The sequence below is a fragment of the Chelmon rostratus genome, chromosome 16, assembly GCF_017976325.1.
Source record: "Chelmon rostratus isolate fCheRos1 chromosome 16, fCheRos1.pri, whole genome shotgun sequence".
Lineage (NCBI taxonomy): Eukaryota > Metazoa > Chordata > Actinopteri > Chaetodontiformes > Chaetodontidae > Chelmon > Chelmon rostratus.
Window position 1 is genome coordinate 18,035,738 of NC_055673.1, and position 25,566 is coordinate 18,061,303.

At 42.9% G+C, this 25,566-nt stretch overlaps 3 protein-coding genes and 1 pseudogene across 5 annotated transcripts; all 4 read right to left on the minus strand.

Annotated features, from left to right (window-relative positions):
• Window positions 1–2,588: 2,588 nt before the first annotated feature.
• LOC121620162 (coagulation factor XI-like) lies at window positions 2,589–9,261 on the minus strand. 3 transcript variants are annotated; one of them, XM_041956128.1, is made up of 9 exons: window positions 6,119–9,261; window positions 5,825–5,981; window positions 5,504–5,626; window positions 5,246–5,408; window positions 4,641–4,759; window positions 4,408–4,543; window positions 4,182–4,288; window positions 3,483–3,642; window positions 2,589–3,283 (listed from the first exon to the last, which is right to left on the minus strand). In XM_041956128.1, exons 2-9 carry the CDS (start codon window positions 5,910–5,912, stop codon window positions 3,181–3,183), a joined length of 999 nt encoding a protein of 332 aa, XP_041812062.1. In that variant the 5' UTR covers window positions 5,913–5,981; window positions 6,119–9,261; the 3' UTR covers window positions 2,589–3,180. The 3 variants fall into 3 exon arrangements, with proteins under 3 accessions (XP_041812062.1, XP_041812063.1, XP_041812061.1); XM_041956127.1 differs by having other exon boundaries at window positions 2,591–3,283; window positions 5,504–5,613; XM_041956129.1 differs by having other exon boundaries at window positions 5,825–9,261.
• A 141-nt stretch (window positions 9,262–9,402) lies between these two features.
• LOC121620167 (glutathione S-transferase A-like) lies at window positions 9,403–11,944 on the minus strand. Its single transcript, XM_041956133.1, has 6 exons — window positions 11,711–11,944; window positions 11,511–11,576; window positions 11,205–11,310; window positions 10,328–10,446; window positions 9,802–9,884; window positions 9,403–9,700 (listed from the first exon to the last, which is right to left on the minus strand). The coding sequence occupies exons 1-6, from the start codon at window positions 11,876–11,878 to the stop codon at window positions 9,571–9,573; spliced, it is 672 nt and encodes a 223-aa protein (XP_041812067.1). The 5' UTR covers window positions 11,879–11,944; the 3' UTR covers window positions 9,403–9,570.
• A 3,005-nt stretch (window positions 11,945–14,949) lies between these two features.
• LOC121620164 lies at window positions 14,950–18,282 on the minus strand (annotated as a pseudogene).
• A 2,681-nt stretch (window positions 18,283–20,963) lies between these two features.
• On the minus strand, window positions 20,964–23,569 carry LOC121620169 (glutathione S-transferase A-like). The gene is made up of 6 exons (XM_041956135.1): window positions 23,236–23,569; window positions 23,036–23,101; window positions 22,730–22,835; window positions 21,854–21,972; window positions 21,363–21,445; window positions 20,964–21,261 (listed from the first exon to the last, which is right to left on the minus strand). Exons 1-6 carry the CDS (start codon window positions 23,401–23,403, stop codon window positions 21,132–21,134), a joined length of 672 nt encoding a protein of 223 aa, XP_041812069.1. The 5' UTR covers window positions 23,404–23,569; the 3' UTR covers window positions 20,964–21,131.
• Between the last annotated feature and the right edge of the window lie 1,997 nt (window positions 23,570–25,566).

A 25,566-nucleotide genomic window follows, 5' to 3' on the forward strand; every position in this document is an offset into this window, starting at 1 on the left:
TCAGTGAAGTACAACAGTCAGTCACTGGAGCGCCCTGTTAGCTTTGTAACGTTCATTCTTCCTCCATTGCTTTTCCCAAAATGCTTTGCTCACTGATGTTGATCTCAATCGAGCTCATTACCTCCGCCTCAGAGCAGGCTGCCTCCTCGACAAAATAATTCAATCAATTTAACACGATGTCAGTTGTGCTCACCTGATCTTTACTGATGTCAAGACTGGCAAAAGTCAAGAACTGACAGGTAAGGCCCGGTGTGCAGACTCTGTGACATCCCTCACTGTCGGCTGTGAGCGAGAGTTGGTAGTGGGGAGTCCACGTTCTGGTACACCTGAGGCAGACAGACAGCCTGACTGACAGGTGATTAAGTTTAAGTTTTAAAGTTTATTTACTTTATTCCCAAGACTGGGAAATTATTCTCTGCATTTAACCCATGACTGGGGAAACACACACACATGCAACATGCATCATGCAGTGAAACACACACAGGAGCAGTGGGCTGCAATCAAGCACCCGGGGAGCATATTGGGGGGGTTGAGCCTTGCGCAGGGGCGATCTTCCGACCACAAGCCGCTTCTCCGACCTCTAGGCCACGGCTGCCCCTCCCTGCATTAAAGGATGAGGCTGCTGCCGTTATATGTTTTTCTTACTGACAAAAAGTAACATGAAAATACTAAAACCAGCAATGCTTCAGTTTGATTCTCAATGCTTTCTTAATTTCTTACCCTACATGTGGTACTCAGCCATTAGTTCATATTGAACTCAATTTTTGATTCTGAATGTACTAATGTTCTGTCACAGGGTGGTCCCGGTGTCATATTTTACAGAGTTTAGACAAATTTGTGATTTTTGGCCTGTGTAAATAAAAATTTCGTCCAAATAAATCTAACTGTTGTCTTTCTGTATGTCTTAGCTGTATGACAGACTGCTGATTTCTCCAGGCCATACCCCGCCTCTACCAGTGGGAACAGAGGCATGCAGTCTAACCCATCATCCTGTTGGTGACACGTGGGCTAGATTAAAAACATACAGATGAATGAATCAATGACTCAGTATAGTGACACACTCCTCATTACGACGAGTAAAGCATAGCTGACTGACAGTCTGAAAGGATTTGATAAACCTGCAATAACTGACTAGTGCAATAGTTTTAGCCACTTGGGGGCAGGGACACATTATCATTTTACATGATGATTGATTGATTTATAGTGTCACAGGCCTCTGGTGGGCTGTGTCTCCAACAGTCCCTCTCACTCTTGTTAGGTCTTCAACAGCTCCTCAGAATCTGAACACTGGATTGTGATTCAAGCGAAATTATGTGTTAGTACAAAAAGTGAAGTGGCGACAGTAAAGTAAAGACATGCAGGGACTGCAACAATGTTCATTTTCATCTGGGGGCTGATTTTGCCTGGTGTATTGTTTGATGCCGAGCTCTGAACTGAAAACGGCCGTCTGCTGCTGGTGACCAGGCCGATTCAGTGAGAGCGGTGAGAGCAAACCATACTGTGAAAGAATAAGCTTGTGAAAAATAGGATGTGCAAAGTGGCAGCATCATATGCATACTTAATGCCAAATGTCAAATCAGACATTGCGGGAGTGATTGTGGCTCCTTCATCAAGCAAAGCAGACATGAAGCTTTAAGAAACTGTCAACGCTCTCATCCCATCCTGTTGTCTGTTTCTGCCCCCTACTGGTGAAAACATGCCTCTGCACAATCTCAACATGACCAAGAGTGTGTGTGCGTGTGTGTTAGTGTGTGTGTGAACGTGCTCCTTCATCTTTAAAGCATTTTTAAACATATTTATCAAATGCACTAATGTAAGAAAAGAAACATGCAGAAAGAAAGAAAATAAATGAAGGAAATATGCAGAAAGCTCTCAGAGTTCATTTCTTCCTCCAGCCGGTCCGTTCACAGAGCCAAGAGAACAGTCTGCTCTTCTTCTCCAGAGTGTCTGTAAGGGTCTCTGCAGAGAAGCCCTCCTCCTCCCTGCTGCAGCTGGGTCAGCTCTCTTTTTTGGCTCCATATTCTGTTTTGGAGGGGGATGTTAGGTTTACATGAAGCTTCGTCTCCAGGCTTGCTGCTGACCACACAGTTCACAGTAGGCTTAAGGTGGTTTACATGAAATTTGGGTGGTTAGCACTGTTCATGGTTTTGGAATGTTTCTTTGCCTCCTTTTCCAGCAACACCCACCGTCTCATTTCAAAGACCAGGGTCTCCTGGTGCTGTGGTTTGTAGAAGTTCTTATCCCAACCTCTCAGGAGTTTTACCAGGAATCAGATGGTGGATTCCCTCACCAAAGCTCATCTGTGATCAGATCTGCTTTCTTAGTAACACACTCGCTAATCATAAGATGGAGAGGACAAAGCTGAGGGAGTCTGCGGCTTTGAAATCCAAATTTAAGATGTTTTGCCCGAGTCCTGGAGGCAAGCCCCTGGTCTCCATTGTGATAAGTAAGACGGTTCTGCAGCAGGAAGCTGCTATCAGCTGCAGTTTTCACCTACTCATAGAAATCAGCAAGACAGTACTTTTAAACCTTAGTGCAATAATGAATGTTTTTTTTTATTGGTTCATTTCATTTTATTGGTTCACTTAATTTAAAATGTATCAAATTCCCTACTACATTTATTCCTTGTCAATATGTCTTAATGAATGCCAGTTATGATATTTACTAACAAGGTACAAATTATTACAGCAAATGTTAAATACTGCAATGACCTTGGGATTATTAAAACTACAGGCAACAATTATTGCAGATAATCATCAACTGTATGGAGGAATTTATTGTATCTTCACTTTATGTCTGAGGTAGAAACACACAGATAAACGTCATTGCTCTCCTCATACTATAAAGGTGGGCCATAAAGCTGGCTGCTCATTTGCAGCTTAAACAGCAATCACATGACGTTCTGACCGTCAGACCGAGTGCATATCTTAAAGAATCAAACCACCAGGTCTGGAGGAAGCAGCGAGGAAGGAAGTGTGATTGGTCTAAGTGCACGAGTGACGCAAGGAAACATGAAAAAGTTAGGTGTGGTGGTACAAGCTGAAAGAAAAGGACAGTGATGACATCTCTCATGTAAAGAAAAAAACACTCCACACAGATGGCTTACTGCTGAATCTTTTACTGGATTCATCGTGTGTGTTTTTCCTTTTCACTTGAACATCTGCGTGTGTGCAGAGCGCTCTACACACAGTTCTTCAGGGTGAAGCCAGATACGACATTGGCCAGTCTGTTAACTTTAGGAGGAGCAGGCATGGTGATGACACGCTTGAGGTAGCAGCGGCGCCTAGAACACCAAATCAACAACAGCATTTCAACAAGGCACCATAAATACAGCTGTCATCAAATCATAAAGTGGAGCTGCAACACTGATGATGAATGTTACACGATTTCTGGGTATTGCCTGAATTGCTGGCATCGTTTCACTTTAAGAAATGGACAGTGTTTGTGTTCATGCAGGTTTGCACACATAAAGAACACTGTACCTGTAAACCGGGTCAAAGAAGTTTTCCTTAGCATAGGTGTAGAACTGGCAGCTGGCATCCTCAGTGCAGGTCCTCTGACATGTGTCTGCATCATCCATCAGCTCGAAGCGAATGTCGGAACCTCTGAAATCTATATCTTCATGAGCCAATTTTACCCAACCTGTTAGCAGAGAGGAACCAGGTTAGACTTCTGCTGCTGGCTAAGCTACAGAAATATTTTGCTGCCAATCAAGGCGAAGGATAGATAGATATTCAGATGTCCTGAATGATTCAGGTCTTTGTAATTCTAGGTCATATAAACTGCCAAATCTACAATGAGAGTGTTTGCCATTTATCTGTACATGCAACGTGAATGGCAGGCCGTCATTTCTTTGGTCTTAAACTTCTGCTTCAGTTGTATTTGTAGTTGATGAGATTAAATAGCTTCATAACGCAAACACGAGTCTAATGCCATGCTGAGTCATCTCTGAAAGGTGCTCTTCATCCTGTGGGGAATACGGACGTGTGTACATATTTTCATGCAATCTGTTCAGTTGGTGTTGGGACATTCACATGGCTAAAAACAACAGGGAAAACACCACCAGTGTGTGATAGGAGGCGGGCTAAGGGGGGTCCCAAAATGCATCCCCTGTGTTAACCTGCCATCCCCCCACTCCATTCTGTAGTATCAGCGAAAGTGTGTTGATTAGCGATACGTACTGTTATCCAGCTGACAGAAGCGTGCTGGCATTCCTGATGTGACTCCGTCTTTAGCTTTGGTCACCATTTCATTTGGATTGCTCTTCAGGTGACAATTGAAGGAATTGCTGCATAAAAAGGAGAAAATAATGTGAGTAGAGCGAAGATACTGTCACGTAAGAAATTAGAACAAATACGTGAACATAACCCAGGGTGTTCTTATGAATCATTAGACACTATACACCACCTGACAAAAGAGAAGTAGTTGCAGCGTGGGTGAGCAGAGCACAATGCCTGACAGTGTTCAGCAGAGGCAGCAGGCAGCATCTGGATGTCGCTTCCTGGGATGTCAGTGTTTGAAAACAGCTTGACAGCCTGACATGCTGTATAAAACAAGGGTCATATAATAAGAAAGCTTGCACAACCACCTGCAGGATGGCTTGCTGATGCTACAGCATTTGCTATGACTTGTCTGTGTACCTGTGTTCAATTGCTGACTCATTTGTATTTTGTGGGAGAATCCAGATGCTACACCCGTCTTTGCTTCGACAATGGGAGTCCTTGGTACTGTCCAGCTGAATTTAAGGTGGCACTTGTACCTGAAGCAGAAGGAAATAGCATCAGTAGGGAATTAGCCTATGTCATGCTCCAGGTTGGTGTGAAGCATTAGCTTCTAAGTGTCTATCAAAAGCTCAGCTGCCAGCAGTTTAAGACATCAGCTCCACCAGGTGTGTCTGGGGACAGAGTGAAGCAGTTGCTGATCACTTGCGCCCCCCACCTGCTGGCTGAGATGAGTGAGGAGTCTTTATTTAATATAAACCCGAGCAATCAATTAATATATAATATAAATGTGCATTTTTTAATTGTGAATCACAGCAACCACAACAGGCTGCTGGGTCCAGAAGTATGCTCGATCAGCGGCAGACATGCACACACACACACGGCCAAACACATGATCCCCTCCAGGCTGAGGTAAAAAGCAGCATGCTCAGCTAGCATGCTCTGATGAATAAAGATTTTAAAACATTAATCATTTAGTGCTATTGATTATCTAATCTCAAATGCAGTGCAACATTGTACTTTACCTGATCTTCTCCGGTGTAAAGAGCCCATTAACAAAAGTAAAGAACTGACAGGCAGGGTCCTGTGTGCAGACTCTCTGACACTCCTCATGGTCTGCTGTGAACAAGGTTCGGTAGTCTGCCCCGAGGAAGTCCACATTCGGGTACACCTGAGACAGGCAGGGCTCTGGCAGACAGGCGGGGAGAGGGAAGGAGAGCGTGATCATGCATCACGAATGAACTGTTGGATTTCAGAATGGTTTGAAATGATGGTGAGCCTACGTGAGTTTGGGCTGCAGGATTTGAGGGAAAAGCCAGAGGTGACGCCCAGAAGCGGAGTCTGAACATTGGGCTGTCCAGTGGGGGTGGTCTTGAGGTAGCAGTAGAAGTGCCTGCAGAGAGGGCCTGGTGGTTTTATTTTTGTTGTTTTGTTTTCTATTTACCTTAAAATTTCAAGAGGAAAGTGGGCCATCACATTTGCAGAGAAAAAGAAACTGACACACAATCCGAACACATAATTAAATTTACTTTCACTGCCACTCTTCACAATGTGTAAGAATGACTGACTTGTTTGTAACTCTGTGTCGATTACTTGTGTAGTACCTGTTATCTCTGGTCCAGTCAGCTCGAATAAAGGTAAAGAAGAGGCAGGCGTGGTGCTGTGTACAAAGCTGCTGGCAGTGCTCAACATCGGGAGAGTACACAGATGTTATGTCTGTTCCTGGAAAATCCACATTCTCCAGAAGCTCTTGCTGACACTCTGAAAAAATTGAAACCGAAGCACTTTTACATCGACAAATACAAATATATATGTTCTACCACATATACACAAGCAGTGAATTAGTAACTTAGACAAACACACAGTAAGTCCCATAATTATGATAGACAGTGCATTACCTTGACAGAAGGCGAGGCTGCAGATAGCGAGCAGACCCACCCAAATCAAATATGTTCCCATTGTCTCAGTTTGGATACAACTCTGTGTTGGTGAATAAAGTTTCTTGGAGCACAAATGCAGTAAAAGAGGTGGTTCTGCAACTGCAGGCTGGCCAAAGGACAGTTTCTCAGTCTGCAGATTTGTGTGTCTGATCTATTTGCACAGCGGATTGTTGACACATTCAGTGATTGGCTCACTGCAACTTATGTAAAGATAACTATGCCCTTTAACCAAGTTAAGCAAATCTTTGCTTCATGGTATAGTGTTGATATGTGCTAACTTAGCCTGCAGGAGATCTAACGAAGATGTAGCAAAAATCATGTTATTACATCATACGCCTGCATTATTGAAATATCTTCTAACCTACCTTCACAGTTAAACAATAGCTGAGCTTCAAGTTGGTGTCTCGGCTGATTGGCCAAATGCTCTTCACACATAAAATAACATTTTGACTGATTGATTCCCAGTCATTTCAGAAATCCATCTTAATGGTCCCATGTGAACTATGACCGACCAAGTCCGTCAGATGTTTCAGAGTCCAGGTTACAATCAACATTTGGAGGCTCTGGCCTCTGCCACCAGTTCTTGGAACTGTTTTATTTTGCTGTGCTGACCTATGTCTTACCTTAACTTTCCCAGTGTGCTGTTGTTTTCATGGCAGGCTGTCTATCCTGTCACAGTTTCACTCATTTAGAGAACACGTTTTGCTGGAGCAGTAGGATCTAACATGATTATACTACTGCACTTTGTATTTTACCTCCTGGCTGTGCATGGAGATATACCCTATACTGTTTATTATTTATTATTTATATTACCGCTATACATATGTATGCTAATCTTCACTTTATGGCTTTTTGGACTTCAGGTTAGGTGCTAAAATGATATTTGTTGCCCTTCCCATTCCCTCACCCCTCATTTCTAAAGATCTAATGGACTCTTTTTAACCCCATTCATGTTGAAGGGGCGACACATTCTACAGGTCAGACCGTTTACCTGCTGCTCTCATCTAGTTTCTCTCTCAAGTGTCTTAATTTGGTGACACTGACCATAAAGTTGTTGTTTTTAAGTTCTATTACAGCCCTATATTATTGGTCCCTACTGAACAACACACTCTCACATTCTCAACGCTGACTCTGGAGTCAAACTCTGTGATGCGTTTAATTCATCACACTTTAATTCGTCTATATCTCCTCTCAATCCAGATACACTGTTAGATTCGTTGAACAATCAGTGCCCATCTATCCTCGACCAAATTGCACCATTTCAAAAGAGGAAACTAAAATCAAATGCCCTCCCCTGGCTGAACAACAATGGAAGGCCAAAAAGTCTGAGGCAGCACTAAACTCCCTTAAAAGACAACCATCAGGTCCCAAATCCTGCCTGACCCTCGCATTCTTTCCATTTCCCATGTCAGTTCTGCTCCCCATGTTTCAAGCCATCATAACTTCAGTGTTAGAGAGTACAGCCCCCCACATGCACTCATTTTCTATGCACCTTAGATATCACCCACTAAACTGCTCAAAGAGGTACCCCCCACTGTTAGCCCTGTTATTTAGCAGATTATTAATAACTCTCTATTAATATTTTAATTAAAATTTTAATTTAATTTTAATTTATTTTTTCAGGCAGTTTTAGCATACCAGTGTCTTTGTCTTTAAGGAACAACAGTTTAATCTCAAAACTGACTTTTTTTATTGAAGGTTCCGGAGAAAGTAATTTCATCCCAACTGTTATCTTTTATGAGTAATAAAAGTATTTTTAGTAGCACTTGTTAAGGTTACTAATTACCACTCAGGTTACTAATTACACTTGTTAATGACCTACTGTGAAGAGGCAATGGCTCCACTTTGTGTTCTGTTAAATTTAAGTGCTGCCTTTGACATAGTCACAGTTTCTTACATCATGTGACCTGGGAAGGCATCACAGGCTCGACTCTCATCTTATTGCGCACATACCTCTCAAACAGAACCTTTTCTGTCACTCTGGGTAACTCTTCTTCCTTGACGGCCTGTTGAATTGTGGTGTCACTCAAGGCTCAGTTCTTGGTCCGATTCTTGGCCAGGTTATTCAGAACCATGGTGTGTTTTACCATTTCTATGCAGATGACACTCAGTTATACATGCCGTTAAAAGCAAAAGATCCTGTCAGCCTAGCTAATCAGTTGGTGTTAATCTTGGTGGTCTCTCAAATAATCTAACACAGGGTCTGCTAGGAATCTAGGGGTAATAAATGATGCAAAACTCTGTTTTGATGATCAGGTCAAAAGTGTTGCTCAGTCATGTTTCTTTCAGCTGATGTTAATCACAAAAATTGCTGATCTACAACAAGTCCTACATGTTTTCTCTGTTTCTGGCTTGATTAATGCAATGCACTTTACTCAGGTATCAGCCAGGGCTCTCTCCACCGTCTCCACTCGGTACGAAATGCTTGCTTGATGAGTTTTTTGCAGTAGTATTAGAGTCCCCACACTGTGGAACCCTCTGCCTACTGAACTCAGACACACTAAGTCTCTGGCTTCTTTTAAATCTCTAAAACTTTTTGTGACAGCCTTTGACAATGATTAATGTGTCACTTATTGATACTGTTTATATTCCTATATGTTTTATCTTGTTCGGTATATTTTACTGGCTTTACTTGCTCTTTGCTCATGTACTTAACAATGACAATAAAGTTGAATCTAATCTAACAAAGCTCTTATCATTATTATGTCTTACTGTGAGTGGGGACACACATTGCTAGCCTCAAACTGTCAAGTCATCTGCACTGATAATGGTTTAATTTGCTTTGATCCCAGGATGAGGGACTAAGGTGCTGATAACAAACTTAACCCTTAACCCAAACTGATATTAAGGTGTTTCTTTGAGGTCTTGGCATGAAAACATCTGGAAACCCAGAGTTCATGTTGTGTTGGCCAAACAGGAAATGATCGGAAAACTGCAGAATGAGGACAAACCAAACCAAAGGGCAGTAAAAGCAGCATTGGTTCATTTGAGTTTATCGACCTCTGCTGTCGAAACTGTGAGGTGCAGAAACTTTTTCACCTTGACACCTATAAAAAAAGAAAAGTCCAAATTTCAGACTTGCAGTGAGAGACCAGTTGTGATGGCTATGGTCACACATCTCGTGATAGAAACCCACAGCTATGTTTTAAGACCATTTATCCACCTTACCTGCTAAACATATTCCAGTCAAACATGGCTAAAAGAGAGCTCTGTGGATATTGTACTTTAAATTGACGCAAAGCTGAAAGTCACTTTTTATTCCTTTGTTTACAGCTCAAAAAGAGAAGTTTGCAAGCAAATTCTGTTGGGAAATTAACAACCACAGTAAAGGCAAATGCATATTTCTTAAAAATGCTCCCAGCTAGAGTAGTGCAATGTGGTTACAGGAATGGTTCTGGCATGTCAGCCTCTCAGATGTCTTTCAGCATGTCTTGTCCCGGGCTGTTCAGCCAGGTGGGAGGCCAGCTGGCTTTGATGCTGGGTCTGTCCTTAAGACAGTTATAATAAGCTGCCAGTTTGGGGTAACGCTTCTCACATAACCTACAGAATGGAGAAAAGTTGGTGTGAACTTGGCATTGGCAATCCATGCATTCATTCTGTCAAGCAGCTGAAAGTGAATTCCAGTCAATTAGGCCACATACCCAAAACGGAAGAGAAAAGCGACGCCCGGAAACATAGACACATCAGCCAGCGTGAAGTTCTTTCCTGCCAGACAGCAGGGTGCCTGGAGGACAGAACAAGGAAGTTAAAGGCCACATTCATGTGCTGGTAGGCAGATCTGACAACCAAGATTAACATTTCAGAACCCTAAACAGAGCTGCATTTGCTACTTTCCCACTTTTCAATTACAGGTTGCATAAATCATAGCTGTCATGGATGGCTATACAGTAGCTTAGCTAACTAAAATACATTATGGCACATCTGCCTTGAAACAAATAAATTACTTTTCTGGCAGAGAGCTAGATGAGAAGATCAATATCACTCTGGTATCTAATAAATAAGCTGAATATGAAGCCTCTGTCTGCAGCCAGTTAGCTCAACTTAGCAACAAAGCTCGTTGGTCGTGTGTATGTTTTTCTTTTTCTTGTGAGTCGCACCCTGTGTTGTTTTTATTGCAACGGCAGCAGAACCAATTTACTGAGGGTAAATGATGATTATCAGGTTTACCTTGGCCAGGTATCCCTCCCACAGTTTGAGCTCATTAGTCAAAGCCTCTTTGTTCCTCTTCACAGTAGACTCAAGTCTCTCTTCCTTTGGGACCTTATACTCGTAGAAGAGAACATCCACTGAAAAATGTCAAAACAGGCTTTCAGTGGTGACTCTCGGAGGTATGAGAGCTATGAGAGATTTTAAAATCAATCCAAACATTGTAAAACATTCATTCCCATGTCAGTGGGCCAACTGCCTTCATTTACTGAGCAGCTGAGGGTGAGCTCAGTCAGGAAATTATTATGTAACACCAGTGACAACAGTAAAAGTGGCTCAAATAAAGTTTGAAGCAGTCTAATTGCAGCTCTCCTCTTTTTGCACCATGAAGGACCTGTCTCATGACTTTGCATGCAAGCTTGTCAGAGCATGTGATCCTTTGTGGGATTAACATATGGCCTTTTAACATCACAACCTGTTGCAAGGGGTGCACTGCATGGACTATGTGAATGCAGAGCTCATTAGTGCACAGCGTGTGTTTTGAACAGCTTGGGTCTCTTGGAGAGGAGGGATGTGGAGCTCCCTCTGAGGACACTGACTGAAGACAAGAAGTCTCAGAGGTGTAAAGGTGGCAGCTTGGTGTGTGATGCTGTCAAGGGTGATGTAGTTCAGAGTCTCAAGGCAGACCTCTAAATGGCAACAACATCAGCTCGGTCATAACGCTATTAGTGAGAAAAAGCTTTTGTAGCCTGGCAAGACTTAAATAACTAAAGCAAGGTGGCTCAAATGTAATGATTTATGATGATTATTAAAATGCAGGATTGACAGGGCCACAAATACAGTTGTTTTGCAAAACAGACGTGAAACACTTCAGCTTTGCATGTCCGAGTTAACATACCCATTTTCGGGTAGAATGTGAAACCCTCAAAAAGGCGCTGGTACATCAGTGCTTGCTCAGCGGGGCAGTCAGGGATCAGCTTGTTTCCCTGGGACTTGAACTGGCTCTGTTATTGGAGACATTGGAAAGAGCAACTATTGTGAACAGCTGCACGGAGCTTCGGTTTCCTGTCTTCTGCAGTGTAGGGTGTTTGTTTTTCTCTGAGGCATTGTTGAACACACAGAGCACGAGGAGCCCAACTAATTATTGACTCTGTCAGAACATGGTGACATGGGGCCAAGTTCAGCAGCCTGGCCAAGTTCTTACCTCCAGGTAGAAGCAGGCAGCGAGGGACTCATTCACGACAGTGTCTCCATGCTTGAAGGTAGGAAGCTTTAATAAAGAATGAAATGAATGAAAACTTCAAGTCTCATTATTTTATTTTCTAAAATGAATATAAATGTGTGCATGTCAGGAAAAAGCAGGCTGACACGATAGGAGGACTTATTATTTCTAGGTTAACTTACCTGTCCCCTGGGATTCAAGTCCATGACTTCCTTCGACTTGTGCTCCATTTTCTCAAAGGAGAGCAGTTTCTGGTTGTAGCCCTTCAGGTTCTTCTCTTCCAGAGCGATCATCACCCTCCAGCAGGGAGGAGAGCCGGAGCCCCACAGCAGGGTCATGTCCTTGGCCATGGTTTCAGAGCGAACTGCTTCACCTGACGGCAGCTGAAGTCGGAAGGAGTGAAGAGTGAAACTGGAATCTGACAGGTGCCTGTTTTTATAACAGGCTCTGACCAACCCTTCGCAATCAGATTGGTGGAATGAAGTCCCATCCCATTTTTGTGCTCTCACCCAAGATTGTGACTCAAGACAGCTCAGATAGGTCACGCCCTATCCAAGCATGTCCATGCAGCCTTTCACAAGCATCTGCTTCTGTTCACTCAGGGCAGCATGATGTCATATTGAAATAAGATAAGAGGATCATCAGAAGATCAACTTTATTAATCCCGAGCTGGGGAAATTTGGTGTTACAGGCAGCATCAATAAAAACAGCAAATGGCAAAGGCAAAAGAAAATATAAAATACAAAATGCATTATTATGCCTCTAGCTGCTTATAACCACAGGCGTTAGCAAACGGAGATGCAAGGAAGAGACTTCTCTTTCTTTGCATTAACACCTGGCTTTGCAACTAAGACCTGAAGTAATGCCTGAAATATGAGCAGAAGGAAAACACGAATTCCGGATGGCTCCCTTTGAAAAAAAAAACAACTTTAATCTTAACACTCAGTGTGTTCCTGCAGTGATCGTAATCGTAGGGATGTCACGTCCTCAGTTTTTCATTATGTGCCCAACCATTACTAAAGCATTCCAAAAGACATTACTTGCATGGTCTGTGCCTGTGGAAACCTATGCCAACGTGATTTTAGTTTGTGATTTTATCTTAAAGCCTTCCTGCAGAGATTTACTGTTTTTTCTCTTGCATGTTTACAGGCAATTTGACTGAAATTAGGCTGCTGAACAGTCACAGTGAGTCAGCGCTTTTCACTCACCCCTGCACACACTGAGGACACCAGCTGCGGCACGGTCATTCAAATCAAACAATCACATTGAATGTACTGAATGTGAATGTGCACACCACCTATCTACCTACATTTGAAAGTGGCATTTAGCGGCACAGTGCAGAAACCTTGAGCACCCTCTTCACGTATAATCACATACAATTTGAGGTTTCAGTGTTTGCACTGCGGACATTGTGCACTTGAACAGCTGCCAGTATACACACTGCAGTGGAGTTAACTGTGTGTGGAAATTAACCAGATCCTGTCACATACTTCATGGTTTGCAATCACTCTCTCTTCTATTTTGGTCTGCGGCTGCATTTAAAAGACAACTTATTAAAAAAGAGAGCTGCAGACATCACATGAGAAATGTGGTTTTGCCGAAGCCTGTTCCCTCCAGCAAAACATTCAACTGCTGACCAGCATCATTTTAGATGTCTGGGAAGTTTGACCAAAAGACAATTTTTTGCAATAATTTATCCACATTTCAATTCAGCTCAAGTATAAGTGGGTGTGCTTTTGAGTGAGTGCACCGATGACATTCCACCTCTTCATATCACTTCATCTTTACTGGCTTTGCCTTTATTGAGTCTGAGCACTGTAAGTGTGTGCAAGTCGGTTTATCAGTGTAATCTTGACTGGCCTGGATGACGTTAACACTTTCTGTTGGCAAAGCATATTGAGGAGGATGAAAAACAATGGTGGCTACAATACAACTGGTTTTCCAACAAAATGTTGTTGTTGCTGATACACCAGCTTCTGCTCTACATGCATGACCTCAAACATCCTTTGTGTTCATCTGAAAGCTATACATGTCGTGTGTAGACAGGGAGGCTGCGCAAGAGGGTTGGAGGAGTGAAAGAATGCAGTGTGCAAAATTAAGGCTGTAGTTTTCCTGTTTAATGTAGAAGCTCTGCAGCAAAAAATAAACTATGCAGATACATACTGGTATGTTTCCATCCCTAAATAGCTGCATGAGGCCTTTTATGTTCAGGTCTTGTCTTTCCAATGTAGAGTCACATTTTGATCTATTTCCCCACAATTAAGCTTTTATTTTGAAATATCACACACATGGTCTTGTAGGCTGATTGACAGCATGTGATCATTAGCATTTAGCATTAATTCAGTGTCACTATCTTGATGAGTGGGACCTGTGCCTGCACACTTTTCCAGCATACTGGTTCATAGATGCTTGCAGTCAAGTCTGTCAGTGAGTGTGGGAGCCTCTGCTGGTCCTGCCAGGAACTGTGTGTTTCCAGAGGCTGACCCTACAATGGCAAATTCAAAGACACCATTTGACGAGATAAACATTTTCATAGTTCACACAGTAAACATTATATTCCTGCGTATTCCTTGTCAGTGAACTTTTGAGCTGCCACTGAGACACATACAGTGCATTGATCATGTTGCAGGTTGGATGGGGCAGCTCCATAATACTTCTTTTATCTCTTCCAAATAAAAAAACCTAACAACTGCCCCTGTGATTATCAGCTGTGGGGGAGAAACAGGGGAAGCCCAAGTCCACAGAGCTACAAGCATGGGCTCAAAGAAAGATCCATAACATTCAACAGGCAGCACCGAAGAAGAGGGCCAAGACCAGGAACAGGATGTCACTTTGCACCGTCCTGTAGTGCGCTCCACTCAGGGCGCTGCTGTTCTCCTGCTTGTGTGGGCAGGATCTGAACACAAGCTATTTACAATCTATTTCCTTTATCAAAGTGACATAAACCAACATTCAGTACATTTCAGCTGTTGCAAATGTTTAAAAGAGGACGTGCATTCCATCAAATGCAAAATCACGTATACAAAGTCATGATTAGACAAGGCATTTTATTCACCTTTGTGCCAAAGGCACATTCAAAAGATAAGGGTCATGGTCATTTCCTCAAAAACACCGCCTAACTTTTTTATTGACATGCCAATGAAAATCTATGGCAGACTTAACGTGAATATTGGGGTTTACGCAATGACGTGTTCACCTCTTACAAAAGATTCCAAAAAAGTTGGGATTTGTAAAACATGAATAAAGCAGGATGTGATAATTTGCTAATCCTTTCTGACATTTGACTGTATAATGGACATTACTACAAGTGACTGGATTCTGCCGTTACTTTTACTCTGCGCCTGAACTTTCTTTGAAAACGCGGTTCTATGTGACTTTTTAAACCACATAAACTCGACAAGAGCAACTCCGAAGTCCAAACTTGAGTAGATCTCAGACTTTATTTGTACTTTTAGCAGTGCCATCTTGATTTTATTTGGCCTGTGCTCCAGTGTAACTGCTGAGACAACATACTGGGTTACAATGCAGTAAAGGTTATTTCGTACAACAAAAAGGTTGAAACCTGTTAATCAGAAATAACTGACTCCATACAAAGACTCAACATGCATGAAAACCTGCTGTTATAGCAACTTGTATCAGCGTTTTATTAGTCAAGGGATTGATACATATGCACGCCACGTATCTGGGCAACAAAAGCTGCGCCATCAACAGTGTCACAACTTGCCTGTTACCCTGCAAACACTGCATACATAACCTAACATAACCTGTGTTTATCAACTGTTTTTTGCCAAACGTTTGACAGGAACCTCTGGAGAAAACACAACCAAAAAAAGGAATCACATCTCAGCCTTTCTAACAGGAGTATATTTAGCACATGCTGATCACCTCAGCACTTACTTTCCTTTTCAGGGTCAGAAGAATACAACAGCTGTGTCATATCTGACAAACTGTGAGCTGAAACTACATCAAGCAAAAGCATTTTTTATAGAACCCAAACCAAACCATTACAGGAAGGTGTGACTGGAAAGCATGTGAGAATCTCAGATGTCTTTGAGTGTGTCCTGTCCCTGAAGGTTCTCCAGCCAATGAGGAGGCCAGCTGGCTTTGATGCTGGGCCGCTCCTTCAACAGAGTGTAATACCCTCCCAGTTTAGGGTAACGCTCAGCAGACAACCTTGAGAACAGAAAGTAGGAGACATTTTAACTGTGATGTCAAGCCACACACCTACAGATCACCACTTATTTTGTTAGTGCGACTTATAGAGAAATGCAACAGCCTTCTCCCACTCACCCAAATCTGAAAAGAGTAGCGACAGTTGGAAAAACGGTCACATCTGCCAGCGAGAAGGACGGACCTGTGAGGTGAGAGTTCGGGCCCAGCTGGAAAGAAAAAGGTGTAAATACAGCATGTTTGAACACAGCAGTGCATGAGTGCTGAGATTGTTTGTGTTTGTGTGTTTAGGGTGAGCACGCTACCTTCTGCAGGTAATCCTCCCAGAGCTTGAGCTCAGTGGCCAGAGCCTCCTTGTTCCTCTTCAGTGCTGACTCATGCCTCTCTGCTTCAGGGACAAACCACTCGTAGTAGATAACTACATCTAAAAAAAGAAAAACACCACGCACACACATTCAGTGTATAGTGGTGTGTGCGTGGTGCACATGATCTTATTTCCTTGGCATAAGTGCAGTATTTTGGAGCATCAATAATTTACTGTTTAAGCATAAACATGCAATATTCTACATTTTTCTTATCCTATTTATATCCTCAGAAAAGCAAATAACAAATATATAATTTCATAATTTAAAAAGGCCACATAATTTTCTCCTAAAAGCTGGGCACTGCACTTTTTAGCAAACGTTACTCAAACAAGAATAAAGGAATAATCATTTTTAGCTGCAGATTAATACACATTGGTTGCACTGAGTATTGTCAGCACCAGCATTGTGTATGTGACTCAAAATAAACCATGTGCCCATGATCATCATAAAAAAGAAACATCCCACCCAGTATTACTGGTTTTGGACTTTTAATGAAATTTGCTGACACTAAATATCACTGGCCTTACCATTAAAACTTTGAAGAAGTGACTGAAACTCTTTCATGTGCTTGCAATAAAAGAAAAAAAAAACAGGCTCTCTGATCGATATCTGGACCATTGCTGTCAAAAATTAATAGAAAGATAAATTACTGATGACAGAGTGAGAGTGAAAATCAGTATTGCTGGTGCTTATTTGACTCCAACGGTGGGAGCTGTGTATTCTTTACGGATAGTAATATATAAATATAGCTAATATTTGGTGTTTTGTTCGGGCTTGGGGGTCTCACAGGCTGCAGTCTGAGCTGCCTGCTGTAGGGATTTCATTTCATTTGTCTTACTGAGTTTTTCGTAGAAGGTGAGACCCTCAAACATGCGCTGGTACATCAGGGCTTGTTCAGCCTGGCTGTCTGGGATCAGCTTGTTTCCACTGGCCTTGAACTGACTCTGCAGGGAGAACAGCCGCATCTAACTTAATGATGTTGAATTAAATGACGTCATCTGGTAAATTGTTTTTTTTTTTTTTTTTTTTTTTTTGGTGATGGCTCACTCACCTCCAGATAAAAACAGGCTGCGTAGGATTCATTCACGATGATGTCTCCGTGTTTGAAGGTGGGAAGCTTAAAAATCAGGTTATGATGTGAGCAAGAGAGACGACTGAAGAGTTAACTGCTGTCCGCGTTGTTTGCTAACGCTACGGGGAGCTAATTAAGACAACCTGCTGAGCGGAGAGACTAATTTACAGCGTTTTAGCAAAATATGGCGGTTAGCTAACCCGGTTAAAAATTACAGTGTGTGGTGTTTTCCAAGCCACCATGAGTGGACACATATTTACAGCAAAGTCAGGATTGTACACTTGAGCTCTCTCTGCATGTCGCCATATATCATTGACTGTGTAAATTACTCGTCACGTACGCCAAACTGCCTTCAAAATTCAGTCAATTAGCCATTATCTTTTTTACCTGTAAAACCCCCGCCGCATAAACACTGGATTAAGACGTTGTGGCATTTAATCAAGACTTACGATAACTTCGGCATGCTGATAACCCCTCTCTTGTATAAACCATTTGCTTTATCGTTGCCGCCCATTGTGGTGCGTTTTAAGTGAAATGCACAACAAGGATTTTCCTATAAGGAGGTGCTGCTTGGTGAAGTTGACATAAGCCGAATTAAACTCCACATCCATGTGATTCGTCTACAGCCTTCAGTCATGATTCAGCAAGCACGCAGTCTTGTCAGTGAGCAAGAAAACTGCGCAGATACAAGATCTGAATAGTTTGACGTTGCATTAGAATAGAAAACAGCGCGTCTATGGCTGATACCAAAGATGGTGTCGGCTGCGTCTGCAATAACACAAGCTGTCGCTGTTATGTTGTGAGAGATGGCACATATGCAGGGTAATAATCTAACGTTATGTGACTACAGGTAACGGTGCATTAAAGTTACAACCTACCTGACCTCTGGGGTTTATATCTAACACGTCTTGGGACTTGTGCTCCATTTTCTCAAAGTAGAGCAATTTGGCTGATTGTAGCCCTTCAGGTTTTTCTCCTCCAGAGCGATTATCACCCTCCAGCAGGGAGAAGAGCCGGAGCCCCACAGCAGAGTCATGTCCTCAGCCATTGTCTCAGATTCAGCAGCTGGAGCCTGAAGCCTCAGACCTCAAATCGACACCGCTTTGCAAGTAACAGGCAAAGTGCGCACAAGTGTTCACTGTTGCTCTCTCCGCTGCTCATGGGGATCTCAAGCTATAACAGAAGCGCTTATTGCCACCTACTGGCAAGATGGTAGTAATACAACTGTCAAACAATTTCCCTTTATCATCATTTGGTCGATTAAAAAATAATTAATAAAAAATATTATTATATTAAAATATATATATATATATATATATATAATAATCTCCTTCTCACCCTGATGGGGTGGTATCTGTGTCATCCTCAAGCTCGGGTCCTCTACCAGAGGCCAGATGTTGTTCCTGGAATCTGCTGGAGGCACTCTCCCAGTCTGGGGGTTACTGCCCCGAGTGCCCCCACTACCACAGGGACCACGCTAGCCTTGACCTTCCACATCCGTTCCAGCTGCTCTTTCAACCCTTGGTACTTCTCAGTTTTTTCGTGTTCTTTCTTCCTGATCTTGGCGTCAGCTGGGATCGCCACATTTATTACCACTACCCTCTTCTGCTCTTTGCCCACCACCACTATGTCCGGTTGGTTAGGCAGGAGCTGTTTGTCAGTCTGGAAGCTGAAGTCCCACAGAATCTTGTCCCTGTTGTTCTCAGCCACTTTCTGTGGTATGGCCCATTGGGATTTGGGTGCTTCTATTCCATATTGGTTGCATATGTTTCTGTATACTATCCCAGCCACTTGGTTGTGCCTCTCCATGTATGCTGATCCAGCTAGCATCTTACATCCTGTTACTATGTGCTGAACTGTCTCAGGGGCTTTTTTGCACAGTCTGCATCTTGGGTCTGATCTACTCTTGTAGATCCTGGCCTCTGTGGCTCTTGTGCTTATGGCTCGTTCTTATGCTGCCATGATTAGTGCCTCTGTGCTGTCTGTCAGTCCTGCATTTTCCAGCCACTGGTAGGATTTCTTGATATCAGCCACTTCCTCTATCTGACGGTGGTACATGCCATGTAGGGGCTTGTCCCTCCAGGTTGTCTGCTCCTCCTCCTCTACACTCTTGTCAGGGTTCTGCTGCCTGAGACATTCACTTAGCAGTTCATCCTTCGGGGCCATTTCTTCGATGTATTCTTGAATTTTCATCCTGGACTGTGGCCTTGACGCTCACTCGTCCTCGGCCTCCCCCTTTCCGTTTAGTGTATAGCCTCAGGGTGCTGGACTTGGGGTGGAACCCTCCGTGCATGGTGAGGAGCTTTCTAGTCTTGATATCTGTGGCTTCTATCTTCTCCTTTGGCCAGCTTTTGATACCAGCGGGGTATCTGATGACTGGTATTACGTACATGTTGATGGCTCGGACCTTGTTCTTACCGTTCAGCTGACTTTTCAGGACCTGCCTTACCCTCTGGAGGTATTTGGCTGTGGTTGACTTCTTTGTGGCCTCTTCATGGTTTCCATTAGCCTATGGGATGCCAAGGTACTTGTAGCTGCCTTGGATATCACCTACGTTGCCCTCTGGTAGGTCAATCACCTCAGTCCTGATCATCTTGCCTCTCTTTGAGACCATGCGGCCACACTTGTCCAATCCGAATGACATCCCGATGTCATCACTGATCCTGGTGGTGTGGATCAGCGAGTCGATTTCTCGCTCGCTCCTGGTGTACAGCTTGATGTCATCCATGTAGAGCAGGTGGCTGATTGTTGCCCCACTATGGAATCGGTACCCGTAGCCGCTCTTTGTGATGACATGACTGAGGGGGTTCAGGCCTATGCAGAACAGCAGTGGTGATAGCGCATCTCCTTGGTATGTGCCGCATTTGATGTTGACCTGGGCAGTCGGCTTTGAATTGGCCTCTAGGCTTGTCTTCCACATTTCCATCGAGTTCTGGATGAAGGCCCTTAGGTTCCTGTTGAACTTATACAGCTCCAGACATTCCAGTATCCATGTGTGCGGCATTGAGTCGTAGGCTTTCTTGCAGTCAATCCAGGCAATGCAAAGGTTGGTCTTTCTAGTCTTACAGTCTTGGACGACTGTTCTATCAATCAGTAGCTGCTTGCTTGATGAGTTTTTTGCAGTGGTATTAGAGTCCACACACTGTGGAACCCTCTGCCTACTGAACTCAGACACACTAAGTCTCTGGCTTCTTTTAAATCACTAAAACATTTTGTGACAGCCTTTGACAATGATTAATATATCACTTATTTATAATGTTTTTATTCCTAATTGTTTTATCTAGTTCGGATCATTTTACTGGCTTTACTTGCTCTTTGCTCATGTACTTAACAATGACAATAAAGGTGAATCTAATCTAACAAAGCTCTACTGTGAGTGGGGACACACATTGCCAGCCTCAAACTGGCAAGTCATGTGCTCTGATAATGGTTTAATTTGCAAACTTAACCCTTAACCCAAACTGATATTAAGGTGTTTCTTTGAGGTCTTGACATGAAAACATCTGGAAACCCAGAGTTCATGTTGTGCTGGCCAAACAGGAAATGATCGGAAAACCCCAGAATGAGGACAAACCAAACCAAAGGGCAGTAAAAGCAGCAGTGGTTCATTTGAGTTTATCGACCTCAGGTGCAGAAACGTTTTCACCTTGACATCTAGAAAAAAAGAAAAGTTCAAATTTCAGACTTGCAGTGAGAGACCAGTTGCGATGGCATCTAGCAATGTTTTAATACCATTTATCCACCTTACATAGACCTGTTAAACATATTCCCGTCAAATATGGCTTAAAGAGAGCTCTGTGGATGTTGAACTTTAAATTAACGCAAAGCTGAAAGTCACTTTTTATTCCTTTGTTTACAGCTCAAAAAGAGAAATTTGCAAACAAATTCTGTTGGGAAATTAACCACAGTAAAGGCATGTTTTTTTTACAAATGCTACCAGCTAGAGTAGTGCAATGCAAGGAGTGGTTACAGGAATGGTTCTGGCATGTCAGCCTCTCAGATGTCTTTCAGGATGTCTTGTCTCGGGCTGTTCAGCCAGGTGGGAGGCCAGTTGGCTTTGATGCTGGGTCTCTCCTTAAGATAGTCATAGTAAGCTGCCAGTTTGGGGTAACGCTTCTCAGATAACCTACAGAATGGAGAAAAGTTGGTGTGAACTTGGCATTGGCAATCCATGCATTCATTCTGTCAAGCAGCTGAAAGTCAATTCCAGTCAATTAGGCCACATACCCAAATTGGAAGAGATAAGCGAAGCTCGGAAACATAGACACATCAGCCAGCGTGAAGTTCTTTCCTGCCAGATAGCAGGGTGCCTGGAGGACAGAACAAGGAAGTTAAAGGCCACACTCATGTGCTGGTGGGCAGATCTGACAGCCAAGATTCTCATTTCAGCCCCTAAACAGAGCTGCATTTGCTAGTTTCCCACTTTACAATTACAGATTGCATAAATCATAGCTGTCATGGATGGCTATACAGTAGCTTAGCTAACTAAAATACATTATGGCACATCCGCCTTTAAACAAATAAATTACCGGTACTTTTCTGGCAGAGAGCTAGATGAGAAGATCAATATCACTCTGACACACACACACACACTTAGCAACAAAGCTTGTTGGTTGTGTGTATGTTTTTCTTGTTCTTGTGAGTCTCACCCGTGTTGTTTTTATTGCTACGGCGGCAGAACCAATTTACTGAGGGTAAATGATGATCTTCAGGTTTACCTTGGCCAGGTATCTCTCCCACAGCTTGAGCTCATCAATCACAGCCTCTTTTTTCTTCTTCATAGTAGACTCGAGTCTCTCTTCCTCTGGGACCTTCAACTTGTAGACGAGAAAATCCACTGAAAAATGTCAAAACAGGCTTTCAGTGGTGACTCTCGGAGGTATGAGAGCTATGAGAGATTTTAAAATCAATCCAAACATTGTAAAACATTCATTCCCACATCGGTGGGCCAACTGCCTTCATTTACTGAGCAGGTGAGGGTGAGCTCAGCAGGAAATTATTATGTAACATCAGTGACAACAGTAAAAGTGGCTCAAATAAAGTTTGAAGCAGTCTAATTGCAGCTTTCCTCTTTTTGCACCATGAAGGACCTGTCTCATGACTTTGCATGCAAGCTTGTCGGAGCATGTGATCCTTTGTGGGATTAACATATGGCCTTTTAACATCACAACCTGTTGCAAGGGGTGCACTGCATGGACTATGTGAATGCAGAGCTCATTAGTGCACAGCGTGTGTTTTGAACAGCTCGGGTCTCTCGGGGAGGGGGGATGTGGAGCTCCCTCTGAGGACACTGTCTGAAGACAAGAAGTTTCAGAGGTGTAAAGGTGGCAGCTTGGTGTGTGATGCTGTCAAGGGTGATGTAGTTCAGAGTCTCAAGGCAGACCTCTAAATGGCAACAACATCAGCTCGGTCATAACGCTATTAGTGAGAAAAAGCTTTTGTGGCCTGGCAAGACTTAAATAACTAAAGCAAGGTGGCTCAAATGTAATGATTTATGATGATTATTAAAATGCAGGATTGACAGGGCCACAAATACAGTTGTTTTGCACAACAGACGTGAAACACTTCAGCTTTGCATGTCCGAGTTAACATACCCATTTTCTGGTAGAACGTGAAAAACTCAAAAAGGCGCTGGTACATCAGTGCTTGCTCAGCGGGGCAGTCAGGGATCAGCTTATTTCCCTGGGACTTGAACTGGCTCTGTTATTGGAGACATTGGAAAGAGCAACTATTGTGAACAGCTGCACGGAGCTTCGGTTTCCTGTCTTCTGCAGTGTAGGGTGTTTGTTTATCTGTGAGGCATTGTTAAACACACAGAGCACGAGGAGCCCAACTAATTATTGACTCTGTCAGAAAATGGTGACATGGGGCTAAGTTAAGCAGCTTGGCCAAGTTCTTACCTCCAGGTAGAAGCAGACAGCGAGGGACTCATTCACGACAGTGTCTCCATGCTTGAAGGTAGGAAGCTTTAATAAAGAATGAAATGAATGAAAACTTCAAGTCTCATTATTTTATTTTCTAAAATGAATATAAATGTGTGCATGTCAGGAAAAAGCAGGCTGACACGATAGGAGGACTTATTATTTCTAGGTTAACTCACCTGTCCCCTGGGATTCAAGTCCATGACTTCCTTCGACTTGTGCTCCATTTTCTCAATGGAGAGCATTTTCTGGTTGTAGCCCTTCAGGTTCTTCTCCCCCAGAGCGATCATCACCCTCCAGCAGGGAGGAGAGCCGGAGCCCCAAAACAGGGTCATGTCCTTGGCCATGGTTTCAGAGCGAACTGCTTCACCTGACGGCAGCTGAAGTCGGAAGGAGTGAAGAGTGAAATTGCAATCTGACAGGTGCCTGTTTTTATAACAGGCTCTGACCAACACTTTGCAATCAGATTGGTGGAATGAAGTCCTGTCCCATGTTTGTCACCCAAGATTGTGACTCAAGACAGCTCAGATAGGTCACGCCCTATCCAAGCATGCCCATGCAGCCTTTCACAAGCATCTGCTTCTGTTTACTCAGGGCAGCATGATGCCATATTGAAATAAGATAAGATTAGATAAGATCAAATTTATTAATTCCCAGCTGGGGAAATTTGGTGTTACAGGCAGCATCAATAAAAACAGCAAATGGCAAAGGCAATAGAAAATTCAAAATACAAAATACAAAATGCATTATTATGCCTCTAGCTGCTTATAACCACAGGCGTTAGCAAACGGAGATGCAAGGAAGAGACTTCTCTTTCTTTGCATTAACACCTGGCTTTGCAACTAAGACCTGAAGTAATGCCTGAAATATGAGCAGAAGGAAAACACGAATTCCGGATGACTCCCTTTGAAAAAAAAACAACTTTAATCTTAACACTCAGTGTGTTCCTGCAGTGATCGTAATCGTAGGGATGTCACGTCCTCAGTTTTTCATTATGTGCCCAACCATTACTAAAGCATTCCAACAGACATTACTTGCATGGTCTGTGCCTGTGGAAACCTATGCCAACGTGATTTTAGTTTGTGATTTTATCTTAAAGCCTTCCTGCAGAGATTTACTGTTTTTTCTCTTGCATGTTTACAGGCAATTTGACTGAAATTAGGCTGCTGAACAGTCACAGTGAGTCAGTGCTTTTCACTCACCCCTGCACACACTGAGGACACCAGCTGCGGCACGGTCATTCAAATCAAACAATCACATTGAATGTACTGAATGTGAATGTGCACACCACCTATCTACCTACATTTGAAAGTGGCATTTAGCGGCACAGTGCAGAAACCTTGAGCACCCTCTTCACGTATAATCACATACAATTTGAGGTTTCAGTGTTTGCACTGCGGACATTGTGCACTTGAACAGCTGCCAGTATACACACTGCAGTGGAGTTAATTGTGTGTGGAAATTAACCAGATCCTGTCACATACTTCATGGTTTGCAGTCATTCTCTCTTCTATTTTGGTCTGCGGCTGCATTTAAAAGACAACTTATTAAAAAAGAGAGCTGCAGACATCACATGAGAAATGTGGTTTTGCCGAAGCCTGTTCCCTCCAGCAAAACATTCAACTGCTGACCAGCATCATTTTAGATGTCTGGGAAGTTTGACCAAAAGACAATTTTTTGCAATAATTTATCCACATTTCAATTCAGCTCAAGTATAAGTGGGTGTGTTTTTGCGTGAATGCACCGGTGACATTCCACCTCTTCATATCACTTCATCTTTACTGGCTTTGCCTTTATTGAGTCTGAGCACTGTAAGTGTGTGCAAGTCGGTTTATCAGTGTAATCTTGACTGGCCTGGATGACGTTAACACTTTCTGTTGGCAAAGCACATTGAGGAGGATGAAGAACAATGGTGGCTACAATACAACTGGTTTTCCAACAAAATGTTGTTGTTGCTGATACACCAGCTTCTGCTCTACATGCATGACCTCAAACATCCTTTATGTTCATCTGAAAGCTATACATGTCGTGTGTAGACAGGGAGGCTGCGCAAGAGGGTTGGAGGAGTGAAAGAATGCAGTGTGCAAAATTAAGGCTGTAGTTTTCCTGTTTAATGTAGAAGCTCTGCAGCAAAAAATAAACTATGCAGATACATACTGGTATGTTTCCATCCCTAAATAGCTGCATGAGGCCTTTTATGGTCAGGTCTTGTCTTTCCAATGTAGAGTCACATTTTGATCTATTTCCCCACAATTAAGCTTTTATTTTGAAATATCACACACATGGTCTTGTAGGCTGATTGACAGCATGTGATCATTAGCATTTAGCATTTATTCAGTGTCACTATCTTGATGAGTGGGACCTGTGCCTGCACACTTTTCCAGCATACTGGTTCATAGATGCTTGCAGTCAAGTCTGTCAGTGAGTGTGGGAGCCTCTGCTGGTCCTGCCAGGAACTGTGTGTTTCCAGCGGCTGACCCTACAATGGCAAATTCAAAGACACCATTTGA

What these genes read in the sequence shown, in the direction of transcription:
- LOC121620162 (XM_041956127.1), bottom strand. Translation starts at nt 6,179, where the DNA reads ATGGGAACATATTTGATTTGGGTGGGTCTGCTCGCTATCTGCAGCCTC. An exon ending in CAGCCTCGCCTTCTGTCAAG is followed by an intron (nt 5,982 to 6,118) that starts GTAATGCACTGT and finishes CAATTTTTTCAG; the next exon opens with AGTGTCAGCAAGAGCTTCTG. An exon ending in TTCTTTGACCCGGTTTACAG is followed by an intron (nt 3,284 to 3,482) that starts GTACAGTGTTCT and finishes TTGGTGTTCTAG; the next exon opens with GCGCCGCTGCTACCTCAAGC.
- LOC121620167 (XM_041956133.1), bottom strand. Translation starts at nt 11,878, where the DNA reads ATGGCCAAGGACATGACCCTGCTGTGGGGCTCCGGCTCTCCTCCCTGC. An exon ending in CTGCCTGCTTCTACCTGGAG is followed by an intron (nt 11,311 to 11,510) that starts GTAAGAACTTGG and finishes CTCCAATAACAG; the next exon opens with AGCCAGTTCAAGTCCCAGGG. An exon ending in CACATTCTACCCGAAAATGG is followed by an intron (nt 10,447 to 11,204) that starts GTATGTTAACTC and finishes GACATTTTTCAG; the next exon opens with TGGATGTTCTCTTCTACGAG.
- LOC121620169 (XM_041956135.1), bottom strand. Translation starts at nt 23,403, where the DNA reads ATGGCCAAGGACATGACCCTGTTTTGGGGCTCCGGCTCTCCTCCCTGC. An exon ending in CTGTCTGCTTCTACCTGGAG is followed by an intron (nt 22,836 to 23,035) that starts GTAAGAACTTGG and finishes CTCCAATAACAG; the next exon opens with AGCCAGTTCAAGTCCCAGGG. An exon ending in CACGTTCTACCAGAAAATGG is followed by an intron (nt 21,973 to 22,729) that starts GTATGTTAACTC and finishes GACATTTTTCAG; the next exon opens with TGGATTTTCTCGTCTACAAG.